General features: G+C 37.4%; 2 protein-coding genes across 2 annotated transcripts; both read right to left on the bottom strand.

Moving 5' to 3' along the window:
• Positions 1-872: 872 nt before the first annotated feature.
• LOC103466235 (putative E3 ubiquitin-protein ligase HERC3) lies at positions 873-9664 on the bottom strand. The gene is made up of 23 exons (XM_008411683.3): positions 9343-9664; positions 9144-9264; positions 8985-9061; positions 8452-8673; positions 7530-7621; positions 7298-7428; positions 6289-6413; positions 5668-5744; positions 5480-5583; positions 5296-5355; positions 5106-5211; positions 4820-5006; positions 4615-4745; positions 4400-4501; positions 4155-4253; positions 3820-3972; positions 3600-3734; positions 3351-3514; positions 3199-3259; positions 3053-3123; positions 2787-2970; positions 2605-2704; positions 873-1917 (listed from the first exon to the last, which is right to left on the bottom strand). Exons 1-23 carry the CDS (start codon positions 9551-9553, stop codon positions 1700-1702), a joined length of 2931 nt encoding a protein of 976 aa, XP_008409905.1. The 5' UTR covers positions 9554-9664; the 3' UTR covers positions 873-1699.
• A 1597-nt stretch (positions 9665-11261) lies between these two features.
• On the bottom strand, positions 11262-19894 carry LOC103466236 (putative E3 ubiquitin-protein ligase HERC4). Its single transcript, XM_008411684.2, has 23 exons — positions 19030-19894; positions 18369-18489; positions 18178-18254; positions 17699-17920; positions 17528-17619; positions 17292-17422; positions 16742-16866; positions 16586-16665; positions 16385-16503; positions 16228-16287; positions 15877-15982; positions 15570-15765; positions 14952-15100; positions 14755-14871; positions 14563-14661; positions 14069-14245; positions 13834-13974; positions 13561-13727; positions 13427-13481; positions 13251-13321; positions 12595-12778; positions 12420-12522; positions 11262-11958 (listed from the first exon to the last, which is right to left on the bottom strand). The coding sequence occupies exons 1-23, from the start codon at positions 19238-19240 to the stop codon at positions 11747-11749; spliced, it is 3015 nt and encodes a 1004-aa protein (XP_008409906.2). The 5' UTR covers positions 19241-19894; the 3' UTR covers positions 11262-11746.

Here is a 19894-nt window from a genome sequence, read left to right as displayed (position 1 = left end):
ATTTTGTGTAAAATCAGACAGATAGAAATTGTCTTTTATAGAATCTATTTAAATGTCCAAATAAGTTTCAAGTAAACATGCTACTCGGGCCATTTTAGCCTCTTTGTTTATTTTTTCCCCCTTTTGAACTAAATTTGATTGCCTCTGTGTTGCTTCTCTTTGTTTCAGGTAATTTCATATTTTGATTTCATGTGCAATTTGCCTTTCTGATCACATTTGGCCACCCTTTAGCATCCAGTCATCTTTCATCTTCTTTTAGTTAAAAAATATAATCACCTTTGTATTGATTTGTTTAATATATATTTAATTGTAGTCGTAATATCAGATAATTTACAATAATTCTATCTCAAATAATTGTTTGGTATTTGTTTTGATTCTCTAAGCTTTGTAGTTTCTTTCTCTCTTGTCACCTTGTATTTTATGCAAATCTGGTAACATTTCCAGTAGCATTTTTAAAAAAAATAAAATTAGGGGCTGTTGAGTATTTACAAAAAGATAATAATTCTTTGCATTTATTTAAAATTATGCATCTCAATTCGTGAAGGTTGGAGATTTTAAGCAAGTTACACTTTGAAGCTGCATCAGTGTGAAATGATGATCTCATCCCTGTTCTTTGTTTCCGTTCACGGTATATTCAACAGCAGAATAACAGCGCCATCTAGTGGTTTATTGTCCTCTCCAGCAAGAGAAGTCAAGAGAAAACAGTTTATTTTAGTCTTTCTCTTAAACGTTTTTTCACACATTTGGCTCCATCCACCACATTGTTTATTTTCTTCATGTTCTGCAGAAACTATAACAGAAACAGTAGCAGTAACCTTTAATGATTAGTTTTACTTCATGACATTCAGTTGATTTGTACACATATAAACTGATATGTTTATATTTTTTTAGTTTGATTAAATACATTATAGGAATGTAGCCAGCAAGCTGCATTGATGACAATATTTTTCTCAAACCAAATCCCATTTTCCCCCCAATAACCACCAGTCTTTAATTATTTCCAACTACATTGTAGCTTATTATACAGTTACAAATGTGAAAGTCACAAATCACAAAGAATAAGCAATTATTACAATTTCTAAAACATAAAATCATCACCAGACTCCCAGCCACTGAGTAGCCATGGTGGCTAATATTCACTTAAGGCATATTTCAGTGATAATATAAATAGTTTAAGTCAAGTCAAGTCAGGTGGATTTGTGTTTCATTTCAGCAGCTTTACATATCAAAAATACTAAATTACAAAGTTATAAAGAAAACCCCATACAGTCAACAATTGAACAAACATTGCATTTTTATGAGTGCCTTCACCAAAATCATACACATCAAATATGTTGGTCAATGTTTCATAAAAAAAAATAATGATCTTCTTTACCCTTTGTTTAAACAGACAGGGAACAAAGTCACATCAGAAACAACACTAAGAATAACAAGTGACAACCCAAAAATGTAAACATGTAAGGAAATACATGTCTGCATATCACATAATAATAAAATACTTTATTTAGCAAAGCCTTGAGCAAATAAAATTACTAACTGCAGTAGATCAGACAAAAAAAAAAGGTCATTTGTTTAGTATAAATATATAAGAGATATATATTTTAAGTGCTTTCACTTCATTTTAATAGCATATTTTCAGTGCACTGCAATGTATTTTCCTGAGTTAGTGTGTGAGTTAGTGTGCGAGATGTTAATAGATTCATGTCCTGAATCCTCTCTCTGGTTCCAGGGCCTCCGTCAGTCTTTCCTGCATGATCTCTTTGGTCGAGTACAACGGCAATTCAAGGATAGAGTGACACGTCAATGACTCTGGGAAATGTTCATCATGGGAGCCACTCTCGATTTGTTTTATTCTTATTTTCATCCTGATCTGGTCCATGCCAAGAACAGGGACTTTCCGAGACCCAGTCAGAAACACTGAGGAAGACAAAAAGAAAAAATCCACTCAAAAGACAATCAAATAATCACATTTTTATGATTTCATGACAAATGTGTTCAAACTACAAAGACACATGTTCAAAAATAATATACACGCCACTGGTTTAATGAGATACAAACCATTGGAAGTGGGGCTAAATAGCTTTTCCCTGCCACTTTCACTGCGTTTCCTATACACAACACTAACACTGGACACTAAACTCTGAAGTCAGCTGATCTTGGTATTATTTCTGCCTGGGAAGAATGAAACCCTCATCAGCATTTTTATCAGCTGCATGAAAGGAGGAAAGTGAGAGGTTTTTCTGTGCAGCGGAGCTGTAAACAGTATATAAGGATGCCTGGGTCTAATCACATGAAACCCTTGCACACAAAGCGTGGAGTAGCTGTGTTTGTGTTACTAAAGGTGAGTAAGCACAACAAAGTGGAGTTTCAAAGCAGCATTCTGGTTTATTGAACAGAAAAGCTTATCATTGCTATTTTCTACTAAATATGAGTGGAACTGATTTTAAATGTATTTTTTAAAGATCCCTGAAGACTGTTTGCTGCAATTTACAGCAATATAAATAAACTCAATTGAATTTAAAAGAATCGATAACTCTTTGTCTGCCAGTGATTGTCTTATGTCAAAACTTTTAGACAAGAAAAAGAACCTAGAAGGTTACTTACAAATAAAATCTTTTTTCTGTTCTTCTGTAAGTTCATCAAAAACTTCCCAAAACATCTGTATGGTTGGGTGTTTGTCACTGAACAAATCATACTGTGTGTTCTGTGTAGAGTAAAACAGAGTTATGAGTTTTATTGCAGCAATTTCAAAGAACGTAGCAGTGGAAAAAGTAAGCTGAGTGTACCTGTTTGAGCTTCACCCAGTTATAGATGTCTCCACCCGCTAAGACTCCCTGCAGCTCCTCTGGTCTAAAAAGCTTCACCAGCTTCTGGTCACACACCAGGAAGAAACCGCGCTTGAACTCCTGAAACACGCCCTCCACTGACGTGTTGAAGGCATAATTCACGTAGGCATCCACAAACTCTTTCCTGTTTGGGAGAAAGACATTCGAAATCAGCCAACCTCTCTAACTGAATTAACAATGAGAGCTTTTTGGTTTGAGTGGCTTACTTATTTTGGTTTGTGACCAGCTTTCCTGGATTACTAGGATCAAGGTCAACATCTTTCTCATCCCAGTTAATCTGAAAGTAAGGAATGAAGAAGTTTGCAAAATCGCATGAAAAACTCTGAAGGGAATAATTAAGATTATCACCAACCTCGAAGGTGATGTCCAGGTCTTCCAGGTTGTCTTCGTAGTCCAATATGTACCGCAGACACCTTCAAAAAGAGCCAAAACAAATAAGTTATTGAATCATCTAGCAGCTACAATTTTGTCTAGACTTTTAGTGAAATTTTAATACTTTCTCACCCTCCTGGGCTGAACTCCATCATATCTTCCAGAGTTGGTTCAATGTCGAGCAGCTTTTTGAACAGAACCAGTGGGAAGGGCAATTGTAGGAAGTTGTTGTTGTACAAGGCCAGTCCACACAGAATCCCAAACAGGTGGAAGTTTTGCTGGTCGCTCTCTGCTGCCTGCATTAATAAAATACAAACAATATTAAGTCTGTCTCTAGTGGGAAAGGAAGCATTTTAAAGATGAATGAGAACGTCTTCTTACTCTGGAGGAGAACCAAGCTAGTGTTTTAGACTCGTTCAACATGAACATCTCTCTTTTTTCTTTAACTATGTTGATGTGATGAAAGAAATCTAATCTATAGACCCGTGTGATCTTTGAGTCTCCATCAAGGTGCACCTGAGAAATACACATTTTACAAATGTTTAGAGGACAAGGTGGCCTTGCTGAGCTTTAGCATTGATAGTAAAAACTAAACACTCACCACGAGTGGCTTCTTGAGGTCAGTTTGACGAGCAGAGGCCAGCTGAACAAAAGCTTCCTCCAAAAGAGAAGCTCGGCTCAGGTTGAGTTCAAAATAAAGATTTGACTGGGGAATCCATCCAAAGGGAGGAACAAAAACCTTCTGAAGCTCCGCCTAAGGAACAATTTTGAGTTTCAAATAAAAGCAAAATAAATAACTTTGAAAGACATTTGTTTTCAAGCTTCATTTTGTGACTACTTCAGACTGTTAATCTTGTACCAACACTCACTTTTTTAAGGAAAAGTACAACTTTATATTTGTATTACTGTTAATGTTTGATGCCGATGCTTATTCACCTGAGAACAAGCAGTGTTGGTGTCAAAAACCATTTTCTTTGACTTCAGATCCATAAGAAATGGAAAATCACAGAGCAAGAGGGGTTGATTATCCCCCATCTGAGGAAATAATGACAATAATAAAAACAAATTTTATTCAGATTATTAACATGACTGCCTTAATAATATATATATATATACATATCTCTTTACTATTTTGTTGAATACATGAAAATAAATATAGAAATTAACCTCTAATTATTTACCCCGTTTAGTGACATTCTACGCCAGAGCTGCAGATCTTCTTGAAGAAATGTTGGATTAAACTCCACACAAAATGTCTTTTCAGGGATTTTCTTCCTGTTGGCCTTTAAATTAGACAAACATGTGCAGCGTCAGAAAGAGTAGGCATGGGTAGAGATTATGTACTTTTTTGCCAAAATGAAAATGAGATTAAATGTGATGTGAAGTTGATACTAACGTTGTACAGATTCTGGAGGATCAGCAGGATACTCTTTATTGAGATGCGAGAAACTCGCCATGAGAGGGCCGCCTTCCATACGCTTACATGTCTCGTCATGGTAGAGGATGACAGTGAATACCACCAGTCTCCTGAGGAGGACAGCATTGATGAGAGTCGGTCCAATACTGGATTTAACTTTTATTAGAGGCCCGTTTCACTGTACCTATAATCCGGAGGCTCTCAGGAGAAAGTTTTTGGAAGGCAGCAGTGATTTCCTCAGCCAGCTGTGGCTGACGATGTTTCTGAGTCACATGAAGAAGCTCAGTCAGAACCAGGAAGACCCTCAAACCCTCCACTCCCACCGGTCTGTTGTCAAGACGAGGAAGCAACAGCAGCACAGCCTTTTCCACCTGTTGGAGCAAAACAAGAACCTGGGTTTAAAAAGTCATCTTCCATCACTAAATCAGATCGTAAAATAAAACGTGCATGTTTTTATTTTGTAGTCAAACCTCGGTTCGAAGAACATCCTTAGTTAGCAGGTTTTTAAACACTCTTTTGGCCAACGATAAATCCAAACCAGGGTAGTTTGATGAGGTCTGGAAATGCTTATCTTTGCTAAAATGATTTTTAAAAATATCTAATTTAAAACAGGAACAGATACAAAGAAATTCAGATTAAAACTTGAAAGTCTGTATGTACCTCTGTTCAAGGAAACTTCGATTCACAATTGAAGGAGAGGAAAATGTTCTATGAATTTCCCTGTAAAGGTGTTAAGAGGTCATTAGCAAAATTACACAATGCAAAAAAATTAAAGATTACTCAATCATAATAACATACTTGGCAAGTAAACATCTGGTAATGACATGAACTGGATTATTCTTACCGTTTTGCCGCTTGCCCCAACTGTGCATCACATTCAGAGGTCCATTGAGCCACCAGTTTTTCAATGGGCTGTTGTGTTAAGTTGATCTTTGAGTTCAATCCATCCTGGAAACAAAACAGGACAAAAGATTATGTGTTGACATAAAAGGATGAAGATATTGCTAAACTTTCAAGAATTTGTGGTGTTACCTCTGTAGGTCTCCAGGTTGCAAACGAACAATCTGCTCCAGCAAAGATGTTTTCAATCCGGTGACCGTTTGTGGAACCTACAGAGAAATAATAAATGTTATTTAAATATGTGACATTACTTTCCTCGGTTATTAAGAGAGTGATATTTAATAGATTGCAGGAACAATCTTCCTTATCTTCATGCAATATATTATGTTTGAAATAAGATGGCTATTTTGTTGGTAACATTGTTCCTGGACCACACATAAAGTTTCCTTATCTCAGTTAGAGTTTAACTATTTTTCTGTGTTGTATTTATTGCTGCGTCTTGGCCTGTACTCTCTTGAAAAATAGTGTTTTAATCTCAATGGGTTTTTAATATGGTTAAATAAAATTTGTAAAGGTTAAAAAAAATATAAAACTTTTGGGTTGACAAATTTACAATGTACTCTTTATCAGTGGAAGTGCAAAATGCATTTATAATCTGTAAAGGTACAGTCAGCTTTCATTGAAAATAAGTTTTAGTTCATAGAGTGAGACTTACTGCTGCCAACACTGTAGATGGAATTTAAATAAATGTAAAGTTTCTTCAATAATTCATTTTTTTGTACCTTTACCTTAGTACAAACTGTCAGGACTTACAGAGAGGTATTTGGACAGGTAGTGGGACAGACGGATGACTCTCCTCGTCACGTCCCAGCTGCTGATGGTCATTACAACCAAAGGAGTACGCCTTCATCCGGTCTGTCAGCACCAAGGTGTGATACCTGGAAGAGTAAAAGCAGTTTGGTTAATAATTACAAACCTACAGTATCATTTACATAATTTTAATGCACCCTCTTGTATGTGCTTTTGTTTCAAATACAGACTGATCCAGCACAAAAAATCAAAGATTATTTCATCTTGATGTAATTCTGATTGCATTTTTTTTATCACTCTTTTTGGCAGAATTAGTGGGCTACATTTAAACTGCTTGGTTTCCTGGTACAAATCTGGCTTTTAGGCATATTTTCAACTCAGTTGAGGTCAGGGATTTGAGGAGATCATTCCAGAAGCTTAATGTTTCTTGGCTTTTTCATTACAAATCCAGTTTTGATCTGTCTGGGAGAGCTTTCCCATTGAAACACACAATTCTGTCAACGTTTCAACCATTTGTCCATAAACTGTCGGCCCTAATAAAACAGAGAATACTTTGGATGTTTAGGAACAATTGAGGTTGGATAAACTGATGGTAAAGTGGGAGATCCTGGAGCCTCAAAGTCACCATGGACTGAGTGTAATGCCCAACATGGACAAACCAAAACCCATCTAGAAAAACAATTTATGGTCATAATGACGTTTAGAGGTGTTTGTTCATGGTGACAAGAAAAATGTATTGGGGGGATTAAGGTAAGGCCTGTAGACTCTACTACATGTGAAGCATCATGCAGATAGTCTGTTTCACTACCACTGCTAGGGACGCACAGCAGAAAGTGGATGGAGTAATGAAAGACAATTTCCTAATTAAAACTAACAAAAGTTTTTTTGTAGTATAAGTCTTGCTTTAAGTCACGTCACTATAAGGTAGATCTGTTTGGAAAAAAAAACAGCCAGAAAATATCTCACTGTGCACATGAGGTCACAATAAGCTTATAAAAGTATGCTAAAGTACCTCCCACATGCGGTTGTGGTGACCTTTGCCCCCCAGAGCTCTGCAACAAGCCGAGGACGGAGCTCATTTTCTAATGAGTTGTGTCCAAGCTGTCCGTGTTGGCCGGAGCCAAACGTAAACACGGCACCGTCCTGAAAAACCAGGAAACCACATTGATTAGTCTCACTTCTCATGTCGGCAATAAAAGTTTCAATTTCTGTGAAATCTGAAACAAGACTTTAGGATCACTGACCTTTGTCAGAGCAACAGTGTGTTTCTGTCCACAGGAAATATGAGCGACTTTCTTCGTGTTCAGATAATTGACCAGCACTGGTGTGTTTCTATCTGTATGAAATACAAAACAAATACTTTGAGTTGCAGTAAAATAATGTCGGACACTTTATTAGAGCATACCAGTCTGAACCAGCGGCATGCAGTCGGGGGGATGAAGGTGAGACTCTTCCTCACATTCATCATCACAAGTAAGAGTAAATCTATTTTTACACTTCTACAAATTTGTTTTCTCCATCCATCCATCCATTTTCTTTCACCCTTGTCCCTTAGTGGAGTCGGGAGGGTTCAAATTTGTTTTCTGTATAATTTAAATATTCTTATGGTTGAAATCGTTGCCTTATGATTTTAACCATAAGGCAGCGATGAGCTGCGTCTCACCTGGTTGTGCTGTCTAATGCCTATTGCTGTCTTTATATTTGCAAAATACACATTTAATTACACATTACACATTGTGACATTCAGACTTTTTTATTTTCAGACTTATTTTATTTAAGTCTGTCTAGTAATGTGGGTTAAATATTTTTGTCTTTCGCAAAGAAAAATCACAGGGAAAATGCAGCGTGAGGCAGAGAGTACCATGCCTCACGTAGGTGGCAGTGCTGAGCCTGACAGACTGGCTGACAGGTGATTGAATTAAACATCCAGACTAGGAAAACTCTCCTCTGTGGAAGCAGTCAGACTTTTAAATGTTAAATGTATAATTACAACATAATTAAAAGCTATTAAGCAAATAAAATTTTTTAAGTAAGGCCTTACTTTAAATAAGGTTCATATATTTGTATATCTGACTCCACAGCAGTCAGTGGCTGACCAGTCATCAGCCACACAGCGTGCCACTGGTCTGAACAGAAGCAGAGGGTAGTAATGTATCTGTGCCTCACCTTCAGTGTCTCCCAGTCCGAGCTGACCACAGTCATTTCTGCCCCAGCCAAACACGCCTCCGGACACGGTGAGAGCAAAGCTGTGCTCTCCTCCCGCAGAGATGCGAACCACCGGGATGGCGGACAGAGATCTAATGTGTTGAGGTGAGCCGGCTCCAGAATGACTCCCACCCAGTCCCAGCTGACCCCTGGAGTCCTTTCCCCATGTGTACACTTGATCATCTGTGGAAAAAACATCACCCATTGAGTTGTTTTTCTTCTTCTTGGCTGCTGCAAGAGGGATTAACCAGAGGTCAGATCTCAAAGTAAACCAAAAATTGGTGCCAGCCAGGAAGAGCCTGATTACCCCCTTTTTTTAATGTAAAACTCAACTTAAAAAAATCAATCTGTTTCAGATACTGACCACTAATAACTATTCCACAAAACCACACTTTAATAATTGACTAATTATCCTAACAAATGATTAATAAATCTACATTATCTCATGTTTCTAACCAACTATTGAAATAGAGCAGACTGCGAGTTAACAGTACCTTTGGTGAGAGCAACAGTATGATGGCTCCCACAGGCAATCTGGGTCACTATGACGCCGGACAGCGCTGGTGGAGGTCTGATAAAATACAACCCCATTTACAAACACGTTCCAAGATCATCGCAGTAAAAATAAAACGTGGCTTTGAGTTCCCTGTTACCTGGGAGTGAACGGAGTGACTTTTGGGTCCAAGCAGAAGACTTTACCTCCATCAGAGAGCAGCGTGACAACATCATCTCCACAGCTAACAGCCCGGATCTTCTCACCGCAGTCAACAAACTCTGCAAATTTAGCAACAGCACATGAGTGCAAACATGAAACTTTCTCTCGTCCGGTCACTGTAAAGGATTACGACTCACTTTGTTTCCCTCTTCTCCCATCTGCGCTCTCCTGTGTGCGGATAATAGACGCCTCTCCAGCATCTTTGACGAAAGCGAGAACATTGCGAGCAGCAGAAAGGTCCCTGATGTGGAAGCTGACGTTTAGAAAGTGAACTCGATCTGAAGTTGGGACATTTGAGCCCTTTTTCTGGCGAAAGCTCTGCCGGTAGTCCTCTCCCCACGAAAACATGTTGGTGAATGAGGCTGTGATTCGTTTACAGCGGGTCCTTTTAATGACTCGGCTGTAAGAAAAACGAAACTGGGCTTGTTGCTCTTTCCAACAACCGCGAGGAAAGGAAAACAAAACTGTGACGCGTGATAAAAAATGACACGCCTACAGTCAGAGAAGCTATCTCCGTAGAGAAGGTAAACGAAAGTGAAACCTTCAAGTATTGAAGTAAGAACTGCACTTTCTGCATACTTTGAATTTCCTAGTAAATAGAAACATATACAGGGATTTTTACTGAGAGGCAAACTTTGGTGCACTCAAATCTACTTTTAGTAAATTTGGCTGAAGAAAAAAAACGACATAAGCCTTGTTCTGATTGTTGAGAACAGAATAACATGTTTTAATTGGTCCCAAAATACTTTAGAAATAGGCTACTTTAGAAACTGGTGGACTTTCATTAAATAAGGCAAACATAAATAATCATTTTTAAAGTTTTGGATCCATAATTTAACCCTTGTATGTCGAAATGGTATGAACATTTAGGTATGAACAGAGTCATCATACAATAAAGGTGATTGCAGTACGGCTGCCAGTTTCTTTAAATCTTAAAATTTTATTTTGAGTTATTTAAAATATTTTAATCTGAATGCTAAAGCTGTTGTATCAAAGTCAATAGTACTCAGTCTTAATATGTATTTTGTATGGTCTGTGTTGATATTCAAACATGATATTATTTGTGCTTTTAGTTAAATAAAAATATTTATTTGATCCACGAGTACATCTGACTTGATGATTTTGTCCCACATGACAAAAAGTTTGATGTCCAAACTTTTTTTAGGTGCCAGTAACCGTAAACAGATGAACAAATAGTGGAAGATTCACTGAAGGTAGCACGTTGTTTAAGTGGATTGAAGTACACCTCATGTTAATTTTTAATGGAAATGCAAAAATCTTCTCTCTGCAGTGGATTTTCAAATAAATACTTCTAATACAATTACAAGCTATTTTAAATCATAATAAGCTTTAATAAGGGTGTGTTTACACCACAGCCTGAAGTGACCCAATTTCGATTTTTTTTGACGTAATGCGACCTGTGTCCGATTTTTTCATGGCAGTGTGAACAGCACAGGTCGGATTCTTTTTCGAATGTGACCCATATCCGATACGTATCGGATTCAAATGCGACCTAACACTTAGGTCGCATTCATCCGAACTGAACTTCACTGATTCTCAACAAATCTCAATATTCTGCGTCCTGATACACGCAAGCGGGAAGAAAAACAACAACCATGACGGACTATAATGAGGATTAAGTTGTTAATATGCTGCTCCGGCCGGATAACAACTTCAAATATGTAAGCTAAGCTCCACCGTTAGCCTCCATGTTTACTTCAGCAAACACTGAGCACTTCTTTTTATGGCAGTTGGCAGAACACCGAGAACGCTGACGCTATTGCGCCCTCTAGTGTGCATGCGGGACACTTTCAGGTCGTTTGCCAGTTCAGACTGCAGAAGGTCGCATTTACTGGCAGTGTGAATGGCCCCGGCAAAAAATTCGGAATTGGGTCACTTCAGGCTGCAGTGTGAACGCACGCACGTATTTAAACCATTGCAGAAACAAAATGTGTTCATAATCATGTGAATCTTTCATAAATATGTAAATAAATATAAAACAGAATTTGTCATTTTGTGAAACGTGCACAAGCAAACACAATTTTAGAATTAAATCTCAAGTTTTATTCGTTGATTTTATTAAAGAAATATACAGATCTTTATAGAGATAATTGGAAAAAATAAAGAGCATAAGTAAATCAGACCATCCTTCGGCCCACACTTTTCAGTTTATAGTTCACAAAGTTGATTTTTAACTTAAATTATTTAATAGCAAGGAAACAAAATAAATGAAGAAAATGTCCCTTTATCATTATCATCAGACTGAAGGAAAAACTACAGTCCTCTGGTTACATGACATATTTATTTGAAAGAATATTTTTAAAATCTCACTTATTCCACATCAGTCTGATGATTATTTTAACGTCTCAGTAAACTAAAGTGTAACAATGAGTTACAAAACATGACAGTAACAACTTCTTTGCAGGTTTTGATTAAAACTGTTTTAGTTTAAAATCTGTTTTTCTTTATATACACACAGTTTTCATCGTTAGGGAAGTGCTGTGTCCGTGAGTAAAGACCCAGTCAGGGATTCATCCTGAATCAAACACACTGACTGATCCTTTTGTTGCTAAGAGCTTCGGTCAGCTTGGCTTGCATGATGCCTTTGGTTGAATACAGCGGCAGTTCCAGGGTGGAGAAACACGTTTGTGTCTCAGGATAATACTGGTCATCCTGCAAGGGTTTAACTTTGATATTCATCTTTATCTTGTCCAAGCCGAGGATCGGCACCCGTTCAAATCCAGTGACGAACCCTGAGGGAGGTAAAAGAGGTTATCAGTGGATGTGAGCTACACAGCAGGAATAAATCAGCTTTTACGGAAACTTTCTACAAAGAAGTATTAACTTTAGATGTTTTTTTTTGTCACTTTTGCACAGACAAAGTAATAGTAAGTGGCATATTTGTTCATCTGGCCATCAATAAACGAAATCCAAACTTTGTTGATGCCATAATATTCTGTCCTTTGTACTGCCGTAATTCAGCTTCAACAAACAAGCAAGGATTGTATCAGAAATTACATTGAGTTGGGGTGTGCTGTGGTGGCGCAGGGGTTAAGCACAACCCACATATGGAGACCTTAGTCCTCGACTCGTTTCCCGTATCTTTTTTTTTTGCTTCTAAGTTTTCATAATTGAAGTGTTTTCTCAGGACGAATAGTTTTTCTGGTTGTGCTTTTTCTAAATAATGTTGGAAACAATCTAATTTCATACTCACACAGAAAGCTGTTCTTCTGATTCTCCGTTAGCTCATCAAAAACTTCCCAAAACATCCGTATGACGGAGTGGTCGGCATTGTACTCGCCCTCATAAACTGTGTTCTTAAAAGACCAATACCTGGCGTCAGCGATAATTCAAACAGCTCAGAATACAATCTATCACAAAGAAAGTACCTGTTTCAGCTTCCCCCAGTCATAGAAATCTTTTCCAACTAGGATTTCTTGCAGTTCCTTTGGTGTAAAAAGTTTCACCAAATCCCAGTCACAAACTTGGAAGAAACCTCGCTTGAACTCATAAAACACAACTTCCACTGATGTGTTGAAGACATAGTTCACAAAGGCGTCAACAAACTCTCTCCTGTTGAGTTGATGAAAATTGTCATTCACAAACATGGGTCAGACACATATTATAACAGAAATTTAATTGCTTACTATTTTTAATAACAGTTTACGACTAATGATCAAATATTGGATTCCGAACGTCTGGTGTGGATTTATTTCAGCTGTGTAAGTGAACCAGATCTAAATAAATATCTATGTGGTCGTTAGACTTTGGTTGCCCAACCTACATGTGTTTTATGGATTTGAAGAAGAAGTAGGATCATGTCCATTGAGGTATTTAATGGAGACACCAGAGTATGGAGCATCTATGTGTTATTCTTCAGTTGATTTATAAGGTTTCATTTCCGGCTAAATTTTTTTTTTCAAAATTGCCTTTTTTGTGGAAAACTCGAATATATTTATAATTTAATTAAATAAATGAGAACAAATTGAATCTTTAGGAACGACTCATAAAAAAACCCCTCAGAAATAATGAAATCATGTCCTACTTGTTTTTGCTGGTAACTTGCTTGTCAGGATTTTCCGGATCAAGATCAATCTCAGTTCCATCCCATGGGATCTTTAAGGAAAGGAAATGCTGGTGTTACTTTTCTCTATGTTAAAAACTGTTAGATATCAAAGACCTAAAATGGATGGTGACATTTCTTTTCACTTCAATACTCACTGTAAAATACATCTCATCTGGGTCTTCTTCTGTGTCCAGGATGGATTGCAGACCCCTCAAAGAAAACAACACAAAGATACATTTAATGATAAATATTTTTTTATTATTTAAAACCATTTATAAATTCTACCTACTTGCCATAACTTGGACTGAATTCTTTCAAATCGTCCAGTGAAGGCCTCGCTCCAAGCAACTTTTTGAACAGCACCAGTGGGAAGGGTAAGTAAACGATCACCTTGTTGTACAAAGCCAGTCCACACAGAACCCCAAACAGGTAGAAACGCTGGTCCTCCTGTGAAGCCTGATATTGGTGGGTTAGATCATTAATTAAAAAAAATAAAAATAAAAAAAAGAACTAACTAAGCTTAAAATTAGAAAGTCTTACAACATTTTCCTACAAAACTTACTTTAGAGGAGAACCACGCCAGTGTTTTGGAGTCATTGAATGTGAACATCTCAGACTCAGTAGACATCAACTCATGAAAGACTTCATGGAAAAAGTCTTTTACGTAGACATGATCAATTTCATAGTTCTCATCAAAAAACACCTGGAATGCCAAAGGGTACCAATAAGATTTCTTCTCACACTCCACAAAAGCAGTTAATAACTCAATTATGCTTAACAAGCTTTCAGTCTTGTACCACAAGTTTTCTCTTGTAGTCTTCCTGATCAACCTTAGCCAGCATTTTGAATGTGTCGTTTAACACAGATGCTCGGTTTAGGTTCAGTTGCAAGAAAGGAGGGTTAGGGTAACACCACCCAAAGCCCAGAAACATTTCCATAAACACCTGCTCCAAAAAACTCAACAAGAACTCCTGCTGTTAAGAAAAAGAGATCCAATATAAGTACACAAATTTAGGGCACAGATTGCAAGCTCAGTAAACACAGAACATAAATAGAGAAGCAAAGTTTTGTGGTATTGTAGTTTCTCAAAAAGGTGTATGTGTTTTTTTTTATTATCTGGAGTACATAAACTTGTGGTTTTCAACTGCATATATACAAAGCATATACAGATGTGTATATGCATACACCCATATGCAGAGTCATGCAATAAATTAAATTATTATTGAAAAGCTAATTTATTACAGCAACTTGATTCACAAAGTGTAATACATTATAATAAAACAGCAGTTACCCAGGTGAGGTCAGTATTCATGCCAAAAACCATTGTCTTTGTTTGCAGATCCATGACAATCGGGAAGTTGCACAGAACAAGTGGCTCATCACGCACATACTAAAAAGGTAAAAAGCACAATATGATCTTCGAGTTACTAGTTATTCAGTGTTTTTACAAACAGGATGTTAAATCTGACAGAAACTTTCTTACCCTGCGTTTTGATTTTAAACGCCAGATTTGCAGTTCTCCGAGGAGAAACGTTTGGTCGATCATCACATAAAAATCACTTTCTGGCAGCCTTTGAGACTCAGACATCCTGCTGTTAACCTGTCAGGAAGACACGGACAAGACCTTAATTATCATTAACAAACAAACATGTCAGTCCTGTTTCAAATTATGATACTAACATTGTACATATACTGAAGAACTTGAAGCAGGTTCCTGACACCGTCACTGCGAGGAGCATCCTCAGCAGACAAGATCACACAGAGAGCTTTCCTCCACACGCTGACAAATCGCTCCATGGTGGATGACGACAGCGAGGACCACCACTCACCTAGAGATAACAACATTTGTTGTGACTTTTTTACACTTATATGTTGTTCAGTATGATAAGTGACTGATTTCCAATTAGATGTTAAGCATAGATTACATGATTATTATTAATTGAATTGAACATGATTGTATATAATTACAAGGATGAAGTGAAATATATTTAAGTGCAAGACATGATTTATTTGAATAGAAGAAGTCTTTTATTTTGAAGAATGCTTAAGTATCTAGTTCTGTTTTGTCACTATCTTGCTTTGTTGATATTTTGGTTGTCTTGGTTACGAACAGCTGTTGCCGTTATCAGCTGTCGCTGTTTTCTCTCTTCAATAAAGAACTGAACAGAAAGGTTCAGTAAAAGACATACAAGCCTCCGTTTTGTTTGAAGAAGCTTCACTCCGTAACAACATTAATGTTTACCAAACAGAGCTTTAATTACTTGCCAAAGTAATTTCAGCTAAACTAGGTAACAGTACCTAAAACCTTGAGGCTTTCCCTTGACAGACTTGTTACAGCAGTAGCGACCATCTCAGCTAACTTGCTGCGCTGCTGCTTTCTGTGCTTCTGGAGGACATGAAGAAGCTCATTGAGGAGCAGAAATATCCTCAGACTCTCCACTCCTACTGGGTTCTTATCAAGGAGAGGAAGCAAACGCAGAACGGATGCTTCAACCTGACAGATAAATACACACAGTGGATTAAAGGAAAAAACAAATGGAAGTATATAAAACAAGTTATCATGTAGTTGTCTGAAAAAAAAAATTGGACAGGAAGAAAGACAAACCTCTATCCAGACATCTTCTGTCTTCACCAGTTTTTTAAAATGCAGTCGAGCCAGTTTCAGGTTCAGACCGTGGTACTTTGATGAGGTTTTAAAATGTTTATTTTTTCTGAGTAGAAAAGTAAAGAGAGTCAGCATCAATTACTAGACTGAAATAAGCGGTATTTCAATAATTGAATAACTGGTCTATTTTAAGACATCCATTATACTGAAAAATAAACATACATTTATTGAAGATTAATAGAAGTAATACAATTTTTGTTATGTCCATTTGAATTAGAATATAAGTGAGCTAAAAGAAAATGGGATGTTTTGCCTTTCAAGTTACAAAAATGTCAACAGTTGCATCTTTACCCTTCTTCAAGGAAGCTTTTGTTCAAACAGGATGCAGATGAAAATGTCCTGTGGATTTCCCTGAAGAGAAGAAGAATAAAAGTCTCAGTAGTTTTTATTTAGAGTAACAGAAATTGACGTCATGTTATTAAGTGGTCTGTTAGTGGTAAATACTCACTGCTTAATCTTTTTCCGTGACTTTGCATCACATTTAGACGTCCAGTTATCAACCAAATCTTCTAAACCATGCTGAGTTGCTTTGCTGACTGTGTTAGTGTCTGAATTTATGCTAACGTGCTTTAGATAAGAAAAAACAAAAGTGAGGTGAGGTGACTGATCCTGTTGCATGTTAATCTCTCTGTTAACATGCAACAGGTACCTCATCAGAAGAGCAGGCTGCAAATGAACAGTTTTCTCCAGCAAAGATAGTTCCAATTCTGGAATGAACTGCATCTGAAACTAGTAAAGAAGTAAATTACTATATAAAGTTAACATAGTATTTAGATTTTTATTTTAATTCTATAGATAAAGTTACCTGGAGGTAGGCGAACAGGTAGAGGCACAGATGGATTGCTTTCTTCTCTGTTTCCCAGCTGACCTTGAGTTTCACAACCAAAGGAGTAGACTTTTTGGCTGTGTGTCAAAACTAATGTGTGATACCTGGATTGAAAGAACATCATAAACATTGTAAACACTATGCTGGTGATTTTTATTATTATTGTTAAGCAGTGGGACATTTTTTTTCTCCTACCAGTCCTACTGGATAATAGCTGTATGAATGAAAGGATAGTCTCAAAATGATTCAACTTATTCAATGCTCAATAATCTGTGCTATTTAAATAACGCCATCAAACAGTCGGCCAAATTTAGATCAGGAACATGTCAAAGGGTGAAAAAAAGTGTAGTCCAGATGCAACTTAGTAGATATTAGTGGGGATATATTTGAGACTGACTGAGTAATTTTGCATTGGAGAAATAAATTGAAACTACTACATCTATTGTCTCTTTTCAAACAATAATTTAATGTGGGTTTAAGACAACATTTTTCCTTTAAAGTGTTTATGATACAACAAGCTGTAATTTACCTCCCACATGCAATCTTGATAACTTTTGCCCCCCAAAGTTCAGCAACAAGTCGAGGCCGGAGTTCATTTCGCAAGGAGTTGTGTCCGAGTTGTCCATATTGACCAGAACCGAATGTGAACACTGCCCCATGCTGAAAAATAAAAACACACAAATGCTCTTCAAGCATTAACGCAACACTTCAAATAAGAACAAATGTGAAGAGCAGAAATTAGAGGCTTTTATTTTGTTGCTTAACCTTAGTCAAAACGACGGTGTGGTCCTTTCCGCAGCAAATGTCGCCTGCTTTCTTCAAATTCAAACTACGAACACAAGCTGGTGTATACATGTCTAAAGAAAAAAATATGAGATTAGACATTTGAATATGTTATTGTAAGTCACAAAGCTATGAAATAATTTCCAACAGCACCTTTTGTGTCTCCTAGTCCGAGCTGTCCACAGTCGTTTCTGCCCCAGCCGAACACGCCTCTGGACACGGAGAGGGCGAAGCTCTGGTCTCCTCCTGCAGAGATCTGAACCACGGGGACGGACAACAAGGATTGGACTTGCTGAGGTGATCTCGCTCCTGAACTTCTCTTCCCCAGTCCGAGCTGACCCCTGGAGTCCAGGCCCCAGGTGTACACCTGACCCTCTGAAGGAAGATCACCAGGATTGACTACTGAATCCACATCACTACGTCATGAACTGCTCATGTCATGTCTTAAACATCTTAACTAATCTTAAGACTCTTGAAATCGCAACATGATTATGGTGCAAAAATGAGTAGACAATTAAAGCTTAGTAACAGCTGCTTATGTCAATGTGATGAAGGAAAGACCAATAAAAAGAAAATATTAGAAGACTGAAGTTAATATCATTTGACATTGACAATGTAGAAATATTGAAAACCTTTTGTCAGAGCAACTGAATGCCGGCTCCCACACGCAACCTGTACAACTGGTATGCTAGAAAAAGAGTCCAATGTCCTGCAAGAAAGTCAAAGAAAAATCTTAATCAAATCTTAACAAGAATCAGACGACCTGTAGCATGAATCGAAGCTGCTGGTATGCCAGCATAGTAACCTTGCTTTGCTTTCTCACCTGGGTGTGTACGGGGTGTGGGTGGTGTCCACGCAGAAAACAGAGCCTTTCTCAGACAGCAGCATCACGACGTCATCTTCACAGCTCACTGCCTCAATCTTCTCCTTACACTTCACAAACTCTGCAAATACACAAAGATAATTCATATGCGTTGGATTAACGTAACAATTTACTCATTACGACATCAGACTGATGTCAGCTCTTTTTTAGCATGGTGATTGTTGCATCATGCTGCGGGATAAGTCAGTAATAGATAAATAAATGTATAGCAATTCATGAAATCTTGTCTTTGTCTCTCCTAAATTTATTTTTTATTAACATTATGCATACAAGATTGGTTGGTGGAGCAGTGGAAATTTTAAAGGAATGGGCATGGTCTCCATTGATGCCACTGATTGTAAAGTAGGGGGCGGAATCACAATATCATGCACCCATTCTTTTTTTTTTAAGTATTTAAAGTTATAGCGTATCCTATTATCAGTCCGTGACAAATTCAAGTATGTCGTTAAAAGCCTAAACTAAATACAAAACACTGCCACTGATAAGTGAATAAAAACAGCCTAAAACTCAGAAATGACAAAAAGAACAGACTTCATTAGTGTACTCGAAACGCATTTAAATACTAAAAAAAAAAACACACACAAAAAACACAGATACTCACTCTGTTTTCCTCTTACTCTGTTTCCATCTTTGCTCTCATTAGTGCGCAAAATGAATGCATTCCCGTTACATTTAAGGAAAGCCAGCACGCTGCGACCTGCTGATAGATCCGTGACATTATGACCGAAATTTAAATAATGAACTCCTTCTTCTGTGATGGGGTCTCCTTTGAGGCAGAAGCCTCGCTGACAGTCTTCTCCCCAAGAAAACATCTCGCATGTGAGCCTCTTCCGGACAACATCTGATGTTTATTATGTTGCTCAGCTGACTGAAACGAAACCTAGCAGAAATATGAGAAACAAAACTTATGCACGTTTCTGAACAGCAGGGGGCGGGGCTAATCAGCTGGCTCACCTCAGGTAAAATGAAAACGAAACTGAGCGCAGAATTTATTTTTAGCTTAGCTTTAGCTCGAAATAAATTAGTTTAGCTTAAACTAAAAATAAATGTTTTCTGCTACGTTTTCTTCGCATTTACAGACGTCACGCCTAAACGAGTTGGAGATGTTCATTTTTCAAACAGTTTTCTTTTCCCCGAGACAATTAACAATCCCGTCAAATATTTTACTGTAAAGTTTGAGCAGGAAATACTCAGTATTCATTCAGAATTGAAAAATGGAGTCCATGAGTAGACAGGAAAGCTCCCATACTCTGTGAACTCATTCCCACTATAGCACCAATGGTTTCGGGAAATGAAGAACAGAGAAGGCTCAGTTTAACTAGATTAAGTTGTAATGATGCAGATCAACCACTAGGTGGAGGCAGAGTTCCCCAAAACGACCAGTGGCTCTTCCTGAAAACACAAAATATTACTTTTTAGAAGTCGTTAAAATTTGCATTGAAATTTATATTTTGGAAAGGAAATTC

Source organism: Poecilia reticulata, chromosome 6 (assembly GCF_904066995.2).
Source record: "Poecilia reticulata chromosome 6, P_reticulata-male-v2, whole genome shotgun sequence".
Classification (NCBI taxonomy): Eukaryota; Metazoa; Chordata; class Actinopteri; order Cyprinodontiformes; family Poeciliidae; genus Poecilia; species Poecilia reticulata.
This window is presented reverse-complemented; position numbering and strand designations above follow the sequence as displayed.

Coding starts and splice junctions, on each gene's coding strand:
- LOC103466235 (XM_008411683.3), bottom strand. CDS start 9,553: ATGTTTTCGTGGGGAGAGGACTACCGGCAGAGCTTTCGCCAGAAAAAG. Junction 3,260..3,350: donor ATGGAGTTCAGCCCAGGAGG/GTGAGAAAGTAT, acceptor CTCTTTTTGAAG/GTGTCTGCGGTACATATTGG. Junction 3,124..3,198: donor ACCTGGACATCACCTTCGAG/GTTGGTGATAAT, acceptor CCTTACTTTCAG/ATTAACTGGGATGAGAAAGA.
- LOC103466236 (XM_008411684.2), bottom strand. CDS start 19,240: ATGTTTTCTTGGGGAGAAGACTGTCAGCGAGGCTTCTGCCTCAAAGGA. Junction 15,766..15,876: donor CAGAAGATGTCTGGATAGAG/GTTTGTCTTTCT, acceptor TTTATCTGTCAG/GTTGAAGCATCCGTTCTGCG. Junction 13,975..14,068: donor ACTACAAGAGAAAACTTGTG/GTACAAGACTGA, acceptor TTGGCATTCCAG/GTGTTTTTTGATGAGAACTA.